This window comes from Orbicella faveolata, unplaced genomic scaffold, assembly GCF_042242905.1.
Source record: "Orbicella faveolata isolate gen_17 unplaced genomic scaffold, um_ofav_v1 contig_35, whole genome shotgun sequence".
NCBI lineage: Eukaryota > Metazoa > Cnidaria > Anthozoa > Scleractinia > Merulinidae > Orbicella > Orbicella faveolata.
In genome coordinates, this window is record NW_028301564.1 from 8,809,361 (window position 1) to 8,827,544 (window position 18,184).

Here is an 18,184-nt window from a genome sequence, read left to right on the forward strand (position 1 = left end):
TATAGTTTAATCGTGTTGCGTATAGATATGCCAAAATGAGCAATTCTCTTTACATATTACATCCCTACCTCACCATAACTCCATACCTCACTTTTCTTCTGTCCCAAAGGTGGCCGTTTTGGAGAGGCCTTCGACTGTAGTTCTTTTTTATATTGTAGCAAATAAATGATATAAGAGGTGACGATGATGTTAACACTTTTTCGTGTCTGCATGAGGGCGTGCTAACAACTCGACAGTGGTTATCTCTCAATAGTTGTAAAGAAGCCCTTACAGACAACCTTAACCCAAATTGACTCAGTCTTACCCGTAGTGCCACTGCGTCATTTCATGTTTTTAACAACTCCTATGCGTGATGTTTTTCTGAACACAAAAGATCAAAGGGCTCCTTGGGTTATCAAGCATTGAAGCAGCTCTCTGTTTGACTGTGCCTCAGTTCCGTACACTTTATGTAATAACCCATCGGTGATTGTTTTTCTCTCTTCTTTTGGCCTCCTGACTCAAGTCCAATAAATCGTACTGAGGTGTAAATTAATTCAGTTTAATCACAAACACAGCTTGAGATTTCGTTGGATGTTCTGTTGCCCTTTCCTTACTATAGATGGTTGTCACTGTCACGCAACGAAAAAATAAATCGAAAACTATTCAGTGGATAAAGTCAAGAAATTTTAATATTATAGGAGACAGGTAAAGAAGACACTTCTCCAAGTTTTGGGTGTCTGCGTTTTTCCAAAGTTCAGATATTCGCCGAAGTGTTTTGCGCAAATTTACAGAACCCACAACCTCGTTCCCAGGGTCTTTTCCTTGGCTTGGGGGTGGGGCCACCGGAAAATAGTGCAAACATCTGGAACTTACTTTGGCTATCTAGGCAACTGATTATCTGAACTGAACCAGCAAACATTTACACAAGCTCTTTTCCTAACACTTAAACTCCTAAAAGGGTTGAAAATCACCAGATAAGTGTATATTTTTCCACAAACGCGATCAGAGCGGTATGTCACGCACCGCCGTAACTCTGAACCTCAAACGGCGCTGGTGAGCACGCTATTGAGCTGAAAAGTTGTAAACAGATATAAGTTTAGATATCCTTATACCTTATGAGGATAAAATTTTCGTGGCTCTTTAGTTTTGGATTCTGGAATTTGATGACGTCACGTGAAAACGATCTACAGGTTTTACTAAATTTCACACGTTCGTCATTTCAGGAAAATTCTAAAAATTCAGGAGCTACATTTCGCGAGTATTAATTTTCGTGATTCTAGGAAACAACTTTTCATAAATAGATTTGCCTTTGCTTTAATCTGCCAAATCCTGATCCGAGCATGACTGATAACTGTACTAAAGAGGTTTAGGCGGATTTACAAGCTGGAAAAAACAGCATTAAAATCGGAGGAAGAGTACTAACTAGTTGAAAACAAGACCCTAAGACTCTATTAGTTCAAAGACAGAAATCGAACAACTGTCAACGAACCCGTGACTCAACATTTAAGATCCATGTATTGTTTACTTACCTAATCTGTTATTGAATTTCACGCGTTTAATAGCGGAGCTCCGGTAGCTCGAAGGGCCGCAAGGAAAAAAACTCAAATCAAAATTCTCGCTTATCCTAGTTTATTCAGGCTTTCAACAACCCGACCCAAAAGCTCCGCTTTTAGGTTTGGCCAAATTGACGTCAGTTTTTTATGAGTCTGTCCTCTTATTGATAATAAATTGCGTCATAACATTGTCAAAGTTTACTGCGGAACCACTCACCTGCAGCTCGTGGTTCCACAGCCACTTTGGCAATGTTATGTCTGGTTCCGCAGTAAACTTTGACAATGTTATGACGCAAATTATCATCAGTAAGAGAACAGACGCATAGAAAACTGACGTCGATTTGTTTTTTGCAATAACAAGACCCCAAAATGGTTAAATGCCGGGAATAAATGAGGGAAAAGACGCCGTAAACTTGCCGTAAACAAAGATAAGTGAATTTTGTTTAAAATGACGCGAACATTGTCAATAGCTTTTTGATTGGCTACTTAAAAAAAGTCAATAAAATCTCATTGGTTAAAAGTTGACAGTTTGACAGCTGAAAGTTGGCCTTGAAAGCTTGCATAAATTAAAATTTTAACCGTCTGTGCTCTTATTGATGATAAAAATGGGCCAATCAGCGCGAGAGAAATTAGACAGTTATTGTAAAAATATTATTGGCACTCTTTTTTCGCGTGTACATTACTTGCAAAAAATCTGCGGACGTTTCGGAAAACTTTTCGGAAACTTTTTATCTAATTTCGGACAACTTCGGACAAAAATTTCGGACACCGCTGAACATAGCTTAACTTAATTTTCGCCCACAAAACACGAATTAGGTTGAAACGAATTATGGTTTTACTACTCCCTCAAGGTTCTACTGATTCCCCAGCTGACAATAAAATAATACAATCTCACTCAGTGTCAGTTCGCTCCGTAAGAGAAATAATTGACAATGAAGAGGACTGTTCGATTGTGTTGATTGATAATGAAGCAGAAGAGGACTAGCACCACTGGCAATGCAATTATCATTAAAACTTGGATCAAAAATCATAACTATGTACCGCAAAATGGATTTCATCTGCATTATGTTTTTCATAAAAGAAACAAAAACTTTCTTTTCAGTGATAAAAATAATGAACAGAACCGAGTTTCGGCTCTATCATGAACATTGGCCTTGAATACATTTGATGGCGTCGCCAAGAATGTGCATGCTTTAAAGTTTTCCGATATGCTTTTAATATATCAGACGGTTTTATTTTCGGACACTATTTTGGTCCGAAATTTTTGCAGGTACTGAATTAATTTTCGCGATTTTTTCCAAAACGCGAAACTCAGTATTATAGTGTTCGCCCCTGCTCCAAGGGGGGCCAATTTTGTCAAGGCCGACCGATTGTCCCATAAAATCTCACTCCAGTCTTCATCTCGCCGAACGCAACAAGTCATTTGGCGAGCAAATAGAGTTATTTCCAAAATGCCAATGCTAGTCAATTATTGAGTTCATTAATGTCATTAATTGCTGTCATTTCAGCTTAGGGCCGAGAAAATGAACCTTGTAGTTTTCCAGCGTTTGTATGGAAGTGAAGGAATACTGTTCTCTCTCCTTCTTTCACGGAGGTTTCTTTGTATATGGAATAAGACTACATGCTGTCCAATTTGGAAATAATTGGATGAAAAAAATTCCTCTGACAGCCAAAATTAGACGAGGCTGCAGGCCAAGTCCAATTTGGCTGTCAGAGGAATTTTTTGAATCCAGTTATTTCCAAATTGGACAAGCATGTAGTCCTGTTACTTATTAATTATATAGCTCGTGAGGTAATACAGCTTTGCAAGGAAAACTACAGTAACTGTCTCTGAAGAAAAACAGACTGGGCCCTCAATCTTCTGAAACTTGGGAAAGCTTCGAAAATATCCGGTGATCTTCGGAGATTGCCGGAGATTGTCTTCGGAAAGTCGGAAAGTCTTCGGAAGTCTTTGGAAATCCTGAGAAGTGTTCGGTGATCTTCGGAAATCTTCAGGTGATTTTCGGAAACCTTCGGAAGTGTTCGGGCGATCTTCGGAAGTACCCAAGTGATCTTTGGAAATCTTCGGAGATGTTCGGGTGATATTCGGAAATCTTCGGGTGATATTCGGAAATCTTCGGAAGTGTTCGGGCGATCTTCGGAAGTACCCAAGTGATCTTCGCAAATCTTCGGAGATGTTCGGGTGATATTGGTCCTGAAAAACCCCAATGGGGAGTGGCCAATTAAGTAATTTATTATTTAATTTATATTCGGAAATCTTCTGAAGTGTTCGGGTGATCTTCGGAAGTCTTTGGAATTGTTTGGGTGATCTTCGGAAATCTTCGGAAGTGTGCGGGGGATCTTCGGAAATCTTCGGGAGTGTTCGGGTGATCTTCGGAAGGTTTCGCGTGGCCTTCAATAATCTTCGGAAAGTTAATAGTTTAATTTCATTGGCCGAGACAAACTGTCCTATTTTTCCCCAAATTGGACAGTTTCTGCATTTTTACTCAGTCCTTATGGTTGGCCCATTCGTTTCAAAATTACGACAGGGTATACGCGGGTTTTTCTGCCGCGTATACTCGTTTACATACGTTACGTATGGGCTTTAAGCTCATATATACGACCGTTTAGATCGGGTATATACGTATTTTTAAAGGGCCACACATTTGCGTAAATTCAAGTGCGGGGATATGCGAAATAAATGCCCAAATATACGCGTCCTACAAGGACCCATATATACGCGTGCTAAAATGCGCATATATGTGGGTCTCGTAAATTACGTTGTATATGCCAGCACGAAATGTGCCTTTTAAGAGAACGGCTGTTCATGTATGATAGCAATGAAAATTACTTTAATTAGGAATCGTCAATATGGCGGCAGTGGTAAAATGGCTTGTCTTGCTCTATCTGCTATTTAATGTTTGTTACTGCAGCTCTCCAGTGACTGAATTTCTAGAAACAGTTATGCGTGTTTTGAATGACTGTTCAAGATTTTATCATCTAACGCTAATCGTCGAGAAGTTGCTGTGGATTACTCTGTGCATCGTTTAGTGGCCTGCGTAGCTTGGCGGTTTTTAGGCAATTTGAACGCTAAGAAAGCGGCGAAGCCGCGATAACGAGCGCCAAATGCAGCGTAGCCACGAGAAGACTGGGGGGTTCCTACTCGTTTTCGCGGCTTTGTCGCTTTGAGCACTTGCGCTTAAATTGCTTAAAAAATTGCTAAACCGCCAAGCTACGCAGGCTAATCCGGCGTTAGTTGATTCATTGGACAGAGGTACCAGGGCGAATGCTGAGAGGATACGGCCTCGAGAATCGCTGGTGAGACAAATGCAATATTTGCTACTTAGATGGGAAATGTTTGCATTAAGAGCAGTTTCATGCACCTCAGTGTACTCCCATTAGGGCCGCTTTGCCAACTGCATCAGCTTCTAAGGGAAGAGTGGGTCGTCCAGCCCATGATATATCAATACCTCAAGGGGAGTTTTAGGAAACAGAATGCGACTTTAGTGTAAGTCCTATTGAGTCTTCACCAGATAATTCATCTGGTTGGGTGTTATCATCAAATGTGTCCTTGACAGCTAGTATTTCCAGTATTACATATATCTTGTAAAATCACTGCGTTCACCCATATTGGTTGTGCGTACAGCATGGTTATTCCATGCCTCAACTAGGAAGTTTAACTGGTTGTTAATTCTGGAAAGAAATATGTAATACAAACAGAACAGATCGATTATGCTTGTCGATTCCAGGATGCCATTTCCTTCCATCTGGTAGAGCAGAGTGTAGTAGAACTGACCGACTTCAATAAAGACTTCTCTCCAGAGACGTTCAATTCACTGGTTGTGTACAGACAACCCAGCAATTTTCCTTCCCCTATTAAATCCCCTGTGCCATAGCATAGCTCTTCCTACCTCTGAATTTTCATCCCCTTCGTCTGAACACACTCTAGAGGGCAATCTATAACTTTGCACAGTAGCTAAGAACAGAGCGAGCCCAGTAGCAGCAGAATTTTTTGTTGCAAAACTTAAAGTCTAAAGCCCTGTCAAAACCACCATGTATTACAAACCTCCAACTGATCAAGCAGTGTAGTCCATCAATGTGCCAGAGAGAATTAGGTCCCCTGACGCCTTGTGATGGTATTAAGCCACCTCAAATCAGACCCTGCTGGGTCAGTTTGAAAAAAACTTTCCCTTACACGCTGACGCTGAACGTAGATGTTTCTACTTGGCAAATGACCCAGCATGATACTGATACCAGAATTGGAAAACCCACGTCAGTCTTATTTCTCGAATCATCAGGGCCGGGTTGTTCGAAAGCCGGTTAACGCTAACCCAGGATTAAAAGTTAACCCAAATATAAATTTTTCTCTATAAAACTGTTTTTCACTGCTTATGCTTTGTGTAGTTTGAGATTACTCAAGTTCAAAACTGAACTGCAAACATTTCCCATCTATGTAGTAAGTACTGAATTTGTATCACCAGCAATTCGAGAAGCAGAATTCTCTCAGCATTCGCTTGGGCACCTCTGTCCTAAACGGTGAACAGAATCCACAGCAACTTCACGACGAACGATCAAGTTCTCTGTCATGTTACGATTACCGTGGGGATAAAATCTTGAACAGTCATTCAAAACACGCATAACTGTCTCTAGAAATTCAGTAACTGGAGAGCTGCATTAATAAACATTAAATGGCAGATAGAGCAAGACAAGCCATTTCGCCAGTGCCGCCACATTGACGATTTTTAGTTAAAGTAATTTTCATTGCTATCATACACGAACAGCCATTCTCTTAACTAGTGAGACAATCTCAGATAGTGCAGAGCGCAATTGATAGCTCTGGTACAGTAGTCCCATAAGTACTCACCCCTACTCGGTTCACTTCCGGTTTGTGTCTATCTTGGTAGTCTGCTACGGCTTTTCCCCTTTGCAGTGTGTATGTTTCAAGGTTGTATTTTCATTCAAGGTCCAAACATTACGCACAAATTAATTACTACTGGTGCTTTAAGTTGATTTTCGTTCATTTTAAATTCAACAATACGCTGAAGCAGCAAACGTGACAATTTAGCTCTTCACGCCAACTTTGTAACTTGATACTTTTGTTTTCCTCGCAAAGCCATGTAATATGAAACCCCTGTTTTCTCCAAAACATACGGAAGATGTCCTTGTTTTTTGGAGATAAATGAAAGAAAGTTAAATATCTGATGTAGTGATGAAGAAACGGAACAGAGACGATGTTTTACTAAAAATGCAAATTTTTACCGATGAACAAGAACTAATTTAATTATCAGATAGTCATGAAATACCACTTTCTTTTTCTGTTGCCACCTTTGTTGTTAACAATAAAACAATTCAAAATTAACACACAACGATATTGATGGCTGAGAAGCTTTTCAACGAAAAGTATTGAAGATAAACAGCGCTACTTGGCCGATATGAATGAGTCTCCTCACAGACTGATTAAATTAATTTGCGCTTTCATTAGGTGCCACGGCGTCTGCAGCAATATTTGAGCATTTTTCTGGTTTCTTTTGTTACAAATTCACAATTTGCGGAGTATTAACGCCACTAACTTGAGAACTTTTTGGTCTCTCTTACAGACACAATTAAGGCAAGAAATAAACAAGTCGCTAAGGAGAAGCAATATATTTGAACTCTGACAAGCACACTATTGTAGATTGAAAACAGCAGATGATATCTGTTGAACCGACCTGTTTGTAATTCTAAAAGCTACGCAGCCACAGTAACGTTTCACTTTTGCAATAAAAAGGGACAACTGGCGCTACCTGAAAAATAACTGCCGTCCTTGGTCACATGACACGATATATAAAATACTGCGTGTAAAGATAGTGTATAACACTAACAATGCTAGAACGCATGCGTCTTACATGTTGAGCTCTACCATAAGGAAAACCACTCAACATTTGTGCGTGATTCCGTATGCAATGTATCCTTCACCTAATATAGAGGCCACGAACCCTAACTAATCTACGCATGCGTTTAGGGCAAATTAGTTTTGTTCTAAGGAGAATGGTACCACAAGGAGAGCAAGGGGTTACTTGAAACAAATATATAGCTTTGCGATGTTCAAAGTTAAGCGACGGCGATGGAATGTGTTTTACGTAGAGTACACATGTACCTTTCCCACCCTACTCCCACTACTTCCCTGCCTCTAGACTAATTAATTAATTGAAATTAATTAATTACACATACATTAAAGTTTACACCTTAGCGCCATAGGGCCATAGTGCCATAGCGCCATAGTGCCATAGCGCCATAGCGCCTTAGTTCCTTAGCGGCAGGCAACCCCCATAACCATCCCAATAGTGCACTCTGCACTAAAAAGGCACATTTCGCGCTGGCATATACCAGGTAATTTACGAGACCCGCATATATACGCGCATTTTAGCACGCGTATATATGGGTCCTTGTAGGACGCGTATATTTGGGCATTTATTTCGCATATCCCCGCGCTTGAATTTACGCAAATGTGTGGCCCTTTAAAAATACGTATATACGCGATCTAAACGGTCGTATATATGAGCTTAAAGCCCATACGTAACGTATGGGCTTTTAATTTATGAAATTTTAATTTCTGCAACTTTCAGCTGTCAACCTGTCAGCATTTTAACCAATGAGATTTTGACTCTTTTAAGTAGCCAATCAAAAAACGAGAAAAGCTACTGACAATGTTTGCGTCATTTAGAATAAAATTCACTTATTTTTGTTTACGACAAGTATACGGCGTCTTTTCCCCTCGTTTATTCCCGGTTTTTGATCAAAGTTCACTGCGTAACCACTCGCATGCGGCTCGTGGTTCCTCAGCCACTTTGACGATGTTATGAAGCAATTTATCATCAATAAGAGGGCAGACGCATAAAAAACTGACGTCAATTTGTTAAAAATATATATCAGTTACTACGCGCGCTGTGATTGATCAACTTAGCAGGTCGTATTCTATCTACTGTAACCGCCCGCCAAATTTAAAGCTATTTTTGTAGCCAAAATGTTTCGTGATTTATCGCCGTGTTCTTAAACTTTATAGCAAGTAAAAGTTGAACTGTCTTTCACGTTAGATTGTGTGCTACCGACAACGATTTCAAATTGACTGTTTACAAGGTGTCTTATTAGGACTAGCATTCTATCCAATGATAGTGGTAAGAATGGAATCCTGAGTTCTTAAAACCTTGAAAGCTCAAAAATAACAAGAACCAAAAGTCCCTTGATGTGTCGTACTGTAATTTTACCTCAAATATCCTATACACCTGATTTCTTTTACCAATTCTTGTTTCTCAGTATCACTGTACTCAAAGTTGCTTCAAGTTATGGGAACTGTGCTTAGCTGTGGTGGTGTGTGACATTGGGACACTTTGGCCTCATTGCAAACTTTCCTAGGGTACTAATAATATGAACTACGTCATAAGTCATTTTGACAGGGAAAAAAAATGTGGCCAAGCTATTGGCAGGTTTATACATAGTTAATTGAGGGAAATGGTTAGGAAACTTGGCAAAGTTCTTTTTTGTATGTTTACTATTTTGGGTGGCAAAATACAAACGGTAGAAGCATTGCGATTATGTAATTCATGCATAGTCAGTAAGTATAAAACAAAACATGTGCAGGGTCAATGGCCCTTCAACATAACTCTTAGTCTATTTGTTTGCTTCTTTGATGTTTACTGGCCTTCCTAACCATTTCCCTCTATTAACTATGGTTTATACTTGGTAGATGTTTGGAGACAAATGGCCTGTTGCATTGTCTAGTGCCAAAAGCAGCTGTCCTGCACAAAGATTAAACAATTTACTACTTTAAGGGGAAAAAGTTATAACACCACAAAAAAACACAGACAAGATGTACTGAAACAATTTACACAAGTTTATTGCTGTTACAGTCTCATTAAGATCGAGGACGTTCCTTCTTCTCTTTAAAAAGAGCAAGAAGTGATACATTAGCAACCTTTACAACCTTAAATCGCACTCCAGGAATATCACCAACAGCGTGACCTCTTCTGCCAAAACCAGAGATTAAAACTTCATCGTTTTCTTCAATGAAATTAAGGCAACCATCATTTGGCACAAAAGCTGTGATCTTCTTGCCATTCTTAATGAGCTGTACACGCACACACTTTCGGATAGCAGAGTTTGGCTGTTTGGCTTCAACTCCCCTGAGGAAAAAAGAGGGAATAAAAGCCAGTAAGCACTGGGCCTTCAAGGCTGAACACTCACTACAGAGTTAGGCCAATTTATCTATGCCATTGCTGCACATGGTATTCACAATTAAACATACTGAACACAGGGTTCATTCACATGTTTGAACAAAATTTCAATATTTTATCCGTACTTTTTCCAAACATTACTTTCTTCTCCCAGATTTAGGTTGAGTAATTTACTCAAAAAATTGGAATTTTTGAAGTTGGTACAGAAATGAAATCAAAGTCCTCTATGAGCAAACTGATGAATTGCACAGTGAGTGATGATTGATATGAAATTTGAACCTTTGCAAAGTATGGAATTACTCTTTGCATAAAAAAACTAATGCTTTACAGAAAAATTACAATAAGTAATAACCAAAACTTCTTTAACTGAAACGATGATTCTGACACTAAACTTTCACAAAGATCTTTTCTCTGGACTTCATGACCACAGCAGAAAAGTTATTTAAAAATGTTTACCAACTCTGCAAGACAATGTTGACAGACCACATTGTCTACATCACCATTGCATGACGTACACCCAAACAATTGAGATTAATGAAAAAATTAAAACTTTTGACACAATTAAAACAAGCTGCTACTAACATTTTCTCTGATCAACAAATTGACCAGAGGTTTTAACAACCATTTCATTTGAGTTATCTGAACTAATTGTGGAACCATTTTAATGCACTGAAATTACTCTTTTCATAAAAGAAAACTTGTTTTCATGAGAAACACTTACAATAAGTAATAACCAAAGCTTCTTAAAATAAGATGGCATTTTAAGGTCATTCCACTGAAATAGAACCTACACAGAGATTTTTGTGAAACTTTGCCTATTGATTGTTTATATTATAGGAACTTAAATTTTAAAATAAAAATGACTGGTCCCCACGTTCATTTAGGAGCAACAGCACCTTGTTTATACCCAATAAATCCTTATAATAGCACCATGGTTGTAGTCACGATTGCTTGCTAAATTCACATTTCCAACGATTGTTTTTTGTCCTACACTGAGAATTGGTCTATATTTTATACAGAGAAATATATTACTCAATTTAAAACAAGAGAAAAAATGATAGGTCACCATACTCGTTTGTAAGAAAATGACCAATTACCTCCATGCGAAGGTCCAGCCGTAAAGAAAAAGCTGCCATTTTTTAATGCGCGCGCGTTAATCACGCGTGAAATTATGCGCAGTAGGAATGCACAATGCAATACTGGGGAATGACCTTAAGCACTTGTAAGAAAGCGTTGGTAACGCATTGCTAGAAGCATCTGAAAATCAACCAGTATTTCTTATTGGGTTAGTCCTAATGCAGACTGGAGTGAGATTTTATGGGACAACTGGTCGCACAATCGGCCGGCTGGCTGGCTGGTGGATCTTGGATGCAAAATTGGCCACAGCAGTCAGGGCTGTCAATTCTCTATTTTCCAAATGCCAACAATTCACTATGCTTGCCCCCCCAATTTTCCATAAACTATTGTTGTGAAATGCTCTTGAGAGGTCTGTACATTCCTAAGACAATTTCACAATACTTTCTGCAAAATTTGTGGGGAAAACAGAGTGAATTATGGGCAATTGGCAAATAGAGAATTCTGGGAGTATGAAATTTGCTTACAAATTTGCTTTTTCATTTTCACTTCCGGATGAGTGTCATTGAGATAGAGGTATTGAATAAAGAGGATTGCTCTCTCCTAAGCTTGTTGTATTGCTACTCCCTCCAACACATCTTTGCATTCTGCAACAATTTTGAATCACACTATTGTATGTTTGTATATATTCTTCTCAGAAGCAAAACATTGTTACTCCTTCGATGACACCACGGGCCAACTCATCCCATTCTTTGCTATTACTCAGTTGTGGCCGTGGGAAAGGCCAATTTTACAAAAATTGAAAATTCATAGAAAATTAACGAATATAGTTAAAACTATCATTATTTGGCAGTGGTGATAACAGAAACAAGATGTATATGAGCGAAAAAAATTGGGGGCTTAGCTGCATGTTAAGCAGTGAAGGCACGAGGTGAAGACCTTCTAGCGGGGGGGGGGGGGGGCGCGAAGGCATGATGCTTCTAGGGGGGTTCTTAGTGCATGCTGCCACAAAAAATTTTGAAATTCATATGCTCAGAAATGCTACTTTCAGCATTTTCCCATTAGTATTTGGGCCTTCAGATCAACCAAACCTGATTAAATTTACCATGTTTACCATGTTTTATGTTTAACAACCATTCTTTTACCAAAATCTCAATGGTCTCAATCAGAAAATCTCTCCTACAGTCAACCCTCTCCACACCTGCCATCTTGGGGGCAGAGGAGAGTGGCTGTTATGTGAAGGTAGGGGTATAACATGACACCGGTTTTTTTTTTTTTTCAGGGGTGCAACATTTCTTTTCTTTAAAATGCTTATATTAGCATATAAACTGTATGCAACACACTCAACATACATCAGTACTTGTTAAAGAGAAAACTCAAAGCATCCACTGTATTTTGTGCCCTTCGCATTATCGTGTTTTTGTAGTCATCTTGCAGTTTTAATGTTATTTCCCACCTTCAGAGACCAAAAAAATCGTTTTTTTCTTTTATTTGACAAAATTTAAGTTCGTCATTTTATCTAGTGTTTCCAAAAGAAAATTAAAAATCTCAAAAAGCGGCCGAGTTATTTAGAAAAAACACATTTACAAATAAAGTTAATAAACTAGGAAGGTGTCACACTCTTGAACCTTGGGGAAATTTTCGCGGCAAATGTTCATCGCTCGTATTTCATGTCATTTGCATATTTTTATTTACATCGTGCACTTGACAAAAATTCCCACGTGGAAGCTCTTTACGCTAACTCCTATGGAAAAATCAAATACAGAAAAAAGTCCTTGGGTAAAGAAAACGAAAAAAACCAGCCCAAAGAAGAAAGAAAAAGCTCCATATTGTAAAGGAAAGGAAAAAAAACCTTGCTGAAAGCGACAAAGGCTCTTGGTTTGGCCAAATGCCTTCGACAATCTCAGCATCTGCTGAAGATCCGGAGCATTCGATTATCCTTGGAGCAAGTAGCTTAAAAATCAAAGTCAATGTTAGTGCAGGCTGCAAACAAGATTCTTCATCAGAATCTGGCGGAAGTGATGAAGAAAATGAAACCTACCCAAGAGAACTCATTTCAGCAACAAGGGTATTTCTTAAGCTGTCCGTTGATTCCTTAACGTCTTGTTTTTCAGCGGCACATTTTCCACCTTTAACCTTTTTGGCATGGGTTTTGCCTTTGCCATCTTTGCTCATTATATTACATCGCCATCCTGAATTGAACTCCACTGAGCGAGATAACAAAAACATGTTGCAATGCAATGCTTTTCCCAGGAAATCTTGATCTATTGTCATAGACACTAGGAGGTCCTGTTGTTCCATTGGTTTGCGGTTTTATAAAGTGTGATAATCTCCAGGCGTGGCGCAAGTTGTTTACGAACCTTTACGAGCTAAAATCTCGCATTTAATTTTTGGAAGATTACATCCACTGAGTGAATTTATAGGGTATGCAGATTTGACGGATTTTCGTGAAATTTCACCAGAACATTCCAGAGATAATGACAAACCCAAATGTGTTGGGAAATTTTGATATTTACCACATTTTTCCAGTGGCATCCATTTACGCAACATGTTTTGCATATTTTTAGCTACTCCACCTTTAGAAGTGGATATCTAGACAACCAATCAGAATATCGAAAAAGCCTGACACACTTTTGTTGATTGATGTCTTGTGAATGAGACTGTGCAGCCATTTTGCTTGTACTGCAGAATCTGATACCTGATAAATTCAATAGAAGAAGCCTTGGTCGTTTCATGCCTTACTGCCCCCTGACACTTCCTAAAAGAAAACATTGCTAAAATGGTATTTTTTTTCGTAAAGTACATTTATTAAGCTTTCTTATGATATGTAGTTTGTTGGGGTTTTATTGAAACTGGTGCACGTACGGTATTCTTCCCGAAGGGCACCCGCGAAGTTGGGGAAGTAACCTTAAATAACTGGCAGGGACAACCTCGTTCCCGTGTCACTTCTAGCATCATGGCATAGAAGCAATCGCGAAAAACTGATCTTTTTTCTTTTGGCTTCAAAAAATTCAAGCTTGGCAGGTAAGTGAAAAATTCGGCCAATAGACACAGGTTATCACTTTATAAGTTCTAGGACTTTGTTATTGTTCATTTGACCATATGATTACTCTGTTGTTTACTATAACTGAACTACAACTGACTGATTTGAAAGATAAGGCGGGAGATCACTGCCCACTATAATTTACTCCTAAGAGTGCCACTTGGCACACAACATCATAACTTTGTGAATATTTGACAGATTACTAGAATTTTTACCACGAAAATTGCCTTGTAAAGATGTGCTCATTGAAGGCATAAAATTGTGACCCCCTCCTATCTAAGGCATGGTTGACCACCCCCATTATTTTCCAATTTTGTTTTTGAGATGCACATGGAATGCAAGACTTGTTTCACATCAAGCTAAGTACTACTTCCTGCTTAATAAGCTATAGTTCAGGGGCATACTTATCTTATTTGAGAATTGATACGTGTTGGAAGTTTTTCAGTTTCACATTTTAAAACTATTTCTCCCAAAATGACTACCTCTTTCATAACGGCTGATGTCAGTTCTTAAATAAGCTGATCAGTAGCTTTCAAATAGTATATTGTACACAGGTAGAGAGTCTTTATTTGCTGATTTAGGAAAAACTGCCATTTGCCTTTGGGGGTAAAGGGTTAAAAGACAAAATAAAGTGTCTTGAATTTAACAGAACAGAGTTTTTTTAGATATTCAGTGGCCAAGCATTCTGCAATCTACCTTACAAAACTACACACTGAAATCTTTTGTTTCTTCGTTACATATAAACATTTATTATATAGGCACAAGTGTTCTCTGGAAGATACACCAATTGTAAAATTCACACAAAACCACATCCGAGACTTGGGTGGCTTATTTTCCATATCCTCACTAGTGAAGATATTGATTACTTCACTGATCTAGCCAGCTCTATAAGCTTTAATTTGATATGGGGGTTTAGGCATGTACAGTTTAAACTGGATGCACTACATCCCTTGGACACGAGACACCTCTGAAGGTATACAGTAACCTTAAGTGAAACAAACAATACCCATGGGTTAGGTCGTGTGGGCATACATTTACTGGATTACTATCGCATGTCTTGTAAGAGGTCTTCCATGGAGAGGTCTTAGTGATGAGTGGAGAAGGCACTGGCACAAGTTTGCATGCTTCCAAAGTCATATTTTCAGTTTGAAAGATTTACTTTTTATACAGTGAAACCTGATTTTTGAATAGCTGATCCAGGCCAAAAGTCATTTCTTTGTATTTGTTTCATTTGAAATCCCTTTACCACCTGAATAGTCATATTTTATCTAAAACAAGAAGAGCTATGTACCAGATATCTAAACAATAGATGTTATCTTTTTGTTGAAGAAAATACCATTGCAAAACCGGATGTTGGCATTTCCATTTGGATTTATTTCTAGGCAGATAGCCATTCAAAGTTGATGACATTAGCGCATCAACCAAAGCATCCCACATGAAAACCTTTAGGCTTCTTGTTCATTAAGAGGTCAGTCAAAAACAAGCTCATTAAATTTCTTGATTTGAAACTAAAAACTCAAAACTTTGGTCTCACATTAGAAACTCAAAAATCCATACACAAGTGACTGTCAAATCATATTTGTGCAGCATTGTATTAGACTTACAGCATGTTAAATCATTGTATACTTCTGAAAGTCATTTGTATTTCCACTCAATATGGCATAACTTCTTACAATACACCGTACCATACAAAGTGCTAATAAAGATCTTTATCCATTATAATGTATGTGAACAGGTGACCAAGTTTATCTGCTGTTCCAGGCACAACGGAAGCAGGCCATCCAGTGAATAAGTACACAATTTATGTTCGAGGAAATAGCACTGTGTATTCATGGTTTACCTCAACCCAGTGACTCTAACCTCGCTTTTTAAAATAGTGAATTACATACGCTTCTATACTCCCCACAAGTCAGCTGTGGCGCCACTAAATTAAGAAATCAACTGAAAGAACTTTTGTACTTAATTATTATGCACTTTCGTAACGTCATAATTTTGAATATTGTTTTTGAACAACCAAAATTGAAGTAGTAGATTTATAGCCTGTTATAAAAATCGGTAGTATCGATGGTGATGGATCATGCATGGAGGAAATAAAGCTTTGAAGCCTTTAAAGTTACGTTTACAAAGACAAAAAATCCTTCTATACATACACTTTCTCGAGAACAATTCCCTTAGCATGAGAAGCACCACCAAAAGGGTTAGCTTTCAGAGCCGTTCCCAAATGCGCTTTCTTGTATCCTTTGTCGTGCCATCTTTGGTCTCGGCGGTGATTCTTGAGTTTACGAGCGGTTCTTAAACCTCTTGGCTTTCCTTGAAAAAACAAGGTATTGCAATAGAGTGACTAAGGTTGAAGATTGATGTTCATTCGGGTGTTCTATGTTGTTGTGAACGGTAAAAAGTGTGAAAAATCCCAAAACACGTGTACCCTTACCCATCTTCCAACCAAGAACTAACGAAGAGAACGATCCATAGTGCACTGCGTGGATTTATACTGACTATTATGGGATTGAATAAGTCTGACCATCATGACTAGCAAGCAGAAAGGCAGCAAAGGCCGAGGGATTTGATTGGCTTGTTCCACAATGTCACGCAATATCAACAATTTTTGGTATTTTTCATATACGCAACAAAAAAACACCTTCACAGACAAATGGTCACCGATTTATCATGCCGAATTTACGAGATATTCGAAGTTTTGTAAGAATCCGTTGCAAACTCAGTATTTTAGCTTATAGACCACACCAACTTGGACTCACCACTCTGTCTACTCTGTCACGCCATCAAAAATAAACACAGGCACGCCAGGCGTGCAAGAGTTACTTTTTTGTGTGAAGTGTCGGAGATAGGAGCATTCATGGAGCTGTTTACAGTAACGATTTGGTTAATTTGACAAGTTTTTTTGGTTGTGATGTACAGCAAGAAACAAACTGGGAATTTATGATGTACATGCGATGTTACATCGGTCATGGTAAGATAGCTAAATAGTAAGCCATGAAACGTTTGACTGAACAAACTACAGTAATCTGACACGTCTCCAGATTAATGTAGATACATCTTATTTTCTAACAGGCAATTTGATTCGTTCTTTGATAAAACCCGCACTGTGATTGGTGTGACACGCGCACATGCATAACTCCCTCACTCACCGATCACATAACCCTTCCAACCCCCAAGAGGAATTTTTGCTCAAAAATACTCAAGTTAATTTAGAGACTTTTTCCCATTTTATACGAGTCGTAAGTTTACCCTTTTTACACAACACAACACAACTTCATCGAAAATAGAAAGAAAGAGAAAAAAACTTCTGACACGTTGAAAGTCTGATTTAATTAAATTGCACTTTAACTTGGTGCCGCATAGTCTTCAAAGAACATTTGAACAGTTTTCATACTTTTTACCTTTAAAAATATCGGACTGAAATGATTGTCATCAAATAAAACTATTAAACTGCTGCTGCAGAGACGTAAAAACCGTCCAGAAATGAAAGCTTTTAGTGCAGAGTGCACTATTGGGATGGTTTAGGGGGCTGATGTTCGCTAAGGCACTAGGGCTGATGTTCGCTAAGGCACTAGGCACTAACGCCATTAATCTCAATTAATCAATTAGCCTCGCGGGAAGGGGAGTTGGGTGGGGTAGGTGCCCGAGTGCATTATGCAAAACCCGTCATATTTATGTTGCCTTCCTTATTAACGTGACAAAAATATATATATGGTTTTGCAAATCTCATGCTATCCTTGTGGTACCATTCTCTTAAGAACAAAAGCAATTTGCTCCAAACGCATGCGCAAATTAGTTAGCGTGAAAGTCAACTATATGAAAGTGAAGTATGATCATCGCAGTAAATTTTAAGCAACTGGAAAGAAGAAGCCTGAAAAAAAAAAAAAAATCAGGGCTTCAACGGGATTCGAACCCGTGACCTCCGCGAATACCGGTGCGATGCTCTACCAACTGAGCTATGAAGCCACACATTGGGAGCGAGGTCAATTAATTGAGTTCATATCTTCCCGTGGGTGAAATGATGTGAAGTATATATGAAATAATTCATATTTGAACTGCGGTAGTAGATGAAAGTGAAGTATGATCATCGCAGTAAATTTACTGCGATGATCATACTTCACTTTCATCTACTACCGCAGTTCAAATATGAATTATTTCATATATACTTCACATCATTTCACTCACGGGAAGATATGAACTCAATTAATTGACCTCGCTCCCAATGTGTGGCTTCATAGCTCAGTTGGTAGAGCATCGCACCGGTATTCGCGGAGGTCACGGGTTCGAATCCCGTTGAAGCCCTGATTTTTTTTTTCAGGCTTCTTTCCAGTTGCTTAAAATTTACTGCG

General features: G+C 38.6%; 1 protein-coding gene across 1 annotated transcript; it reads right to left on the bottom strand.

Annotated features, from left to right (window-relative positions):
- Nucleotides 1–9,360: 9,360 nt before the first annotated feature.
- On the bottom strand, nt 9,361–16,346 carry LOC110050076 (small ribosomal subunit protein uS12). Its single transcript, XM_020755945.2, has 3 exons — nt 16,270–16,346; nt 15,989–16,148; nt 9,361–9,670 (listed from the first exon to the last, which is right to left on the bottom strand). The coding sequence occupies exons 1-3, from the start codon at nt 16,271–16,273 to the stop codon at nt 9,403–9,405; spliced, it is 432 nt and encodes a 143-aa protein (XP_020611604.1). The 5' UTR covers nt 16,274–16,346; the 3' UTR covers nt 9,361–9,402.
- Nucleotides 16,347–18,184: the final 1,838 nt, after the last annotated feature.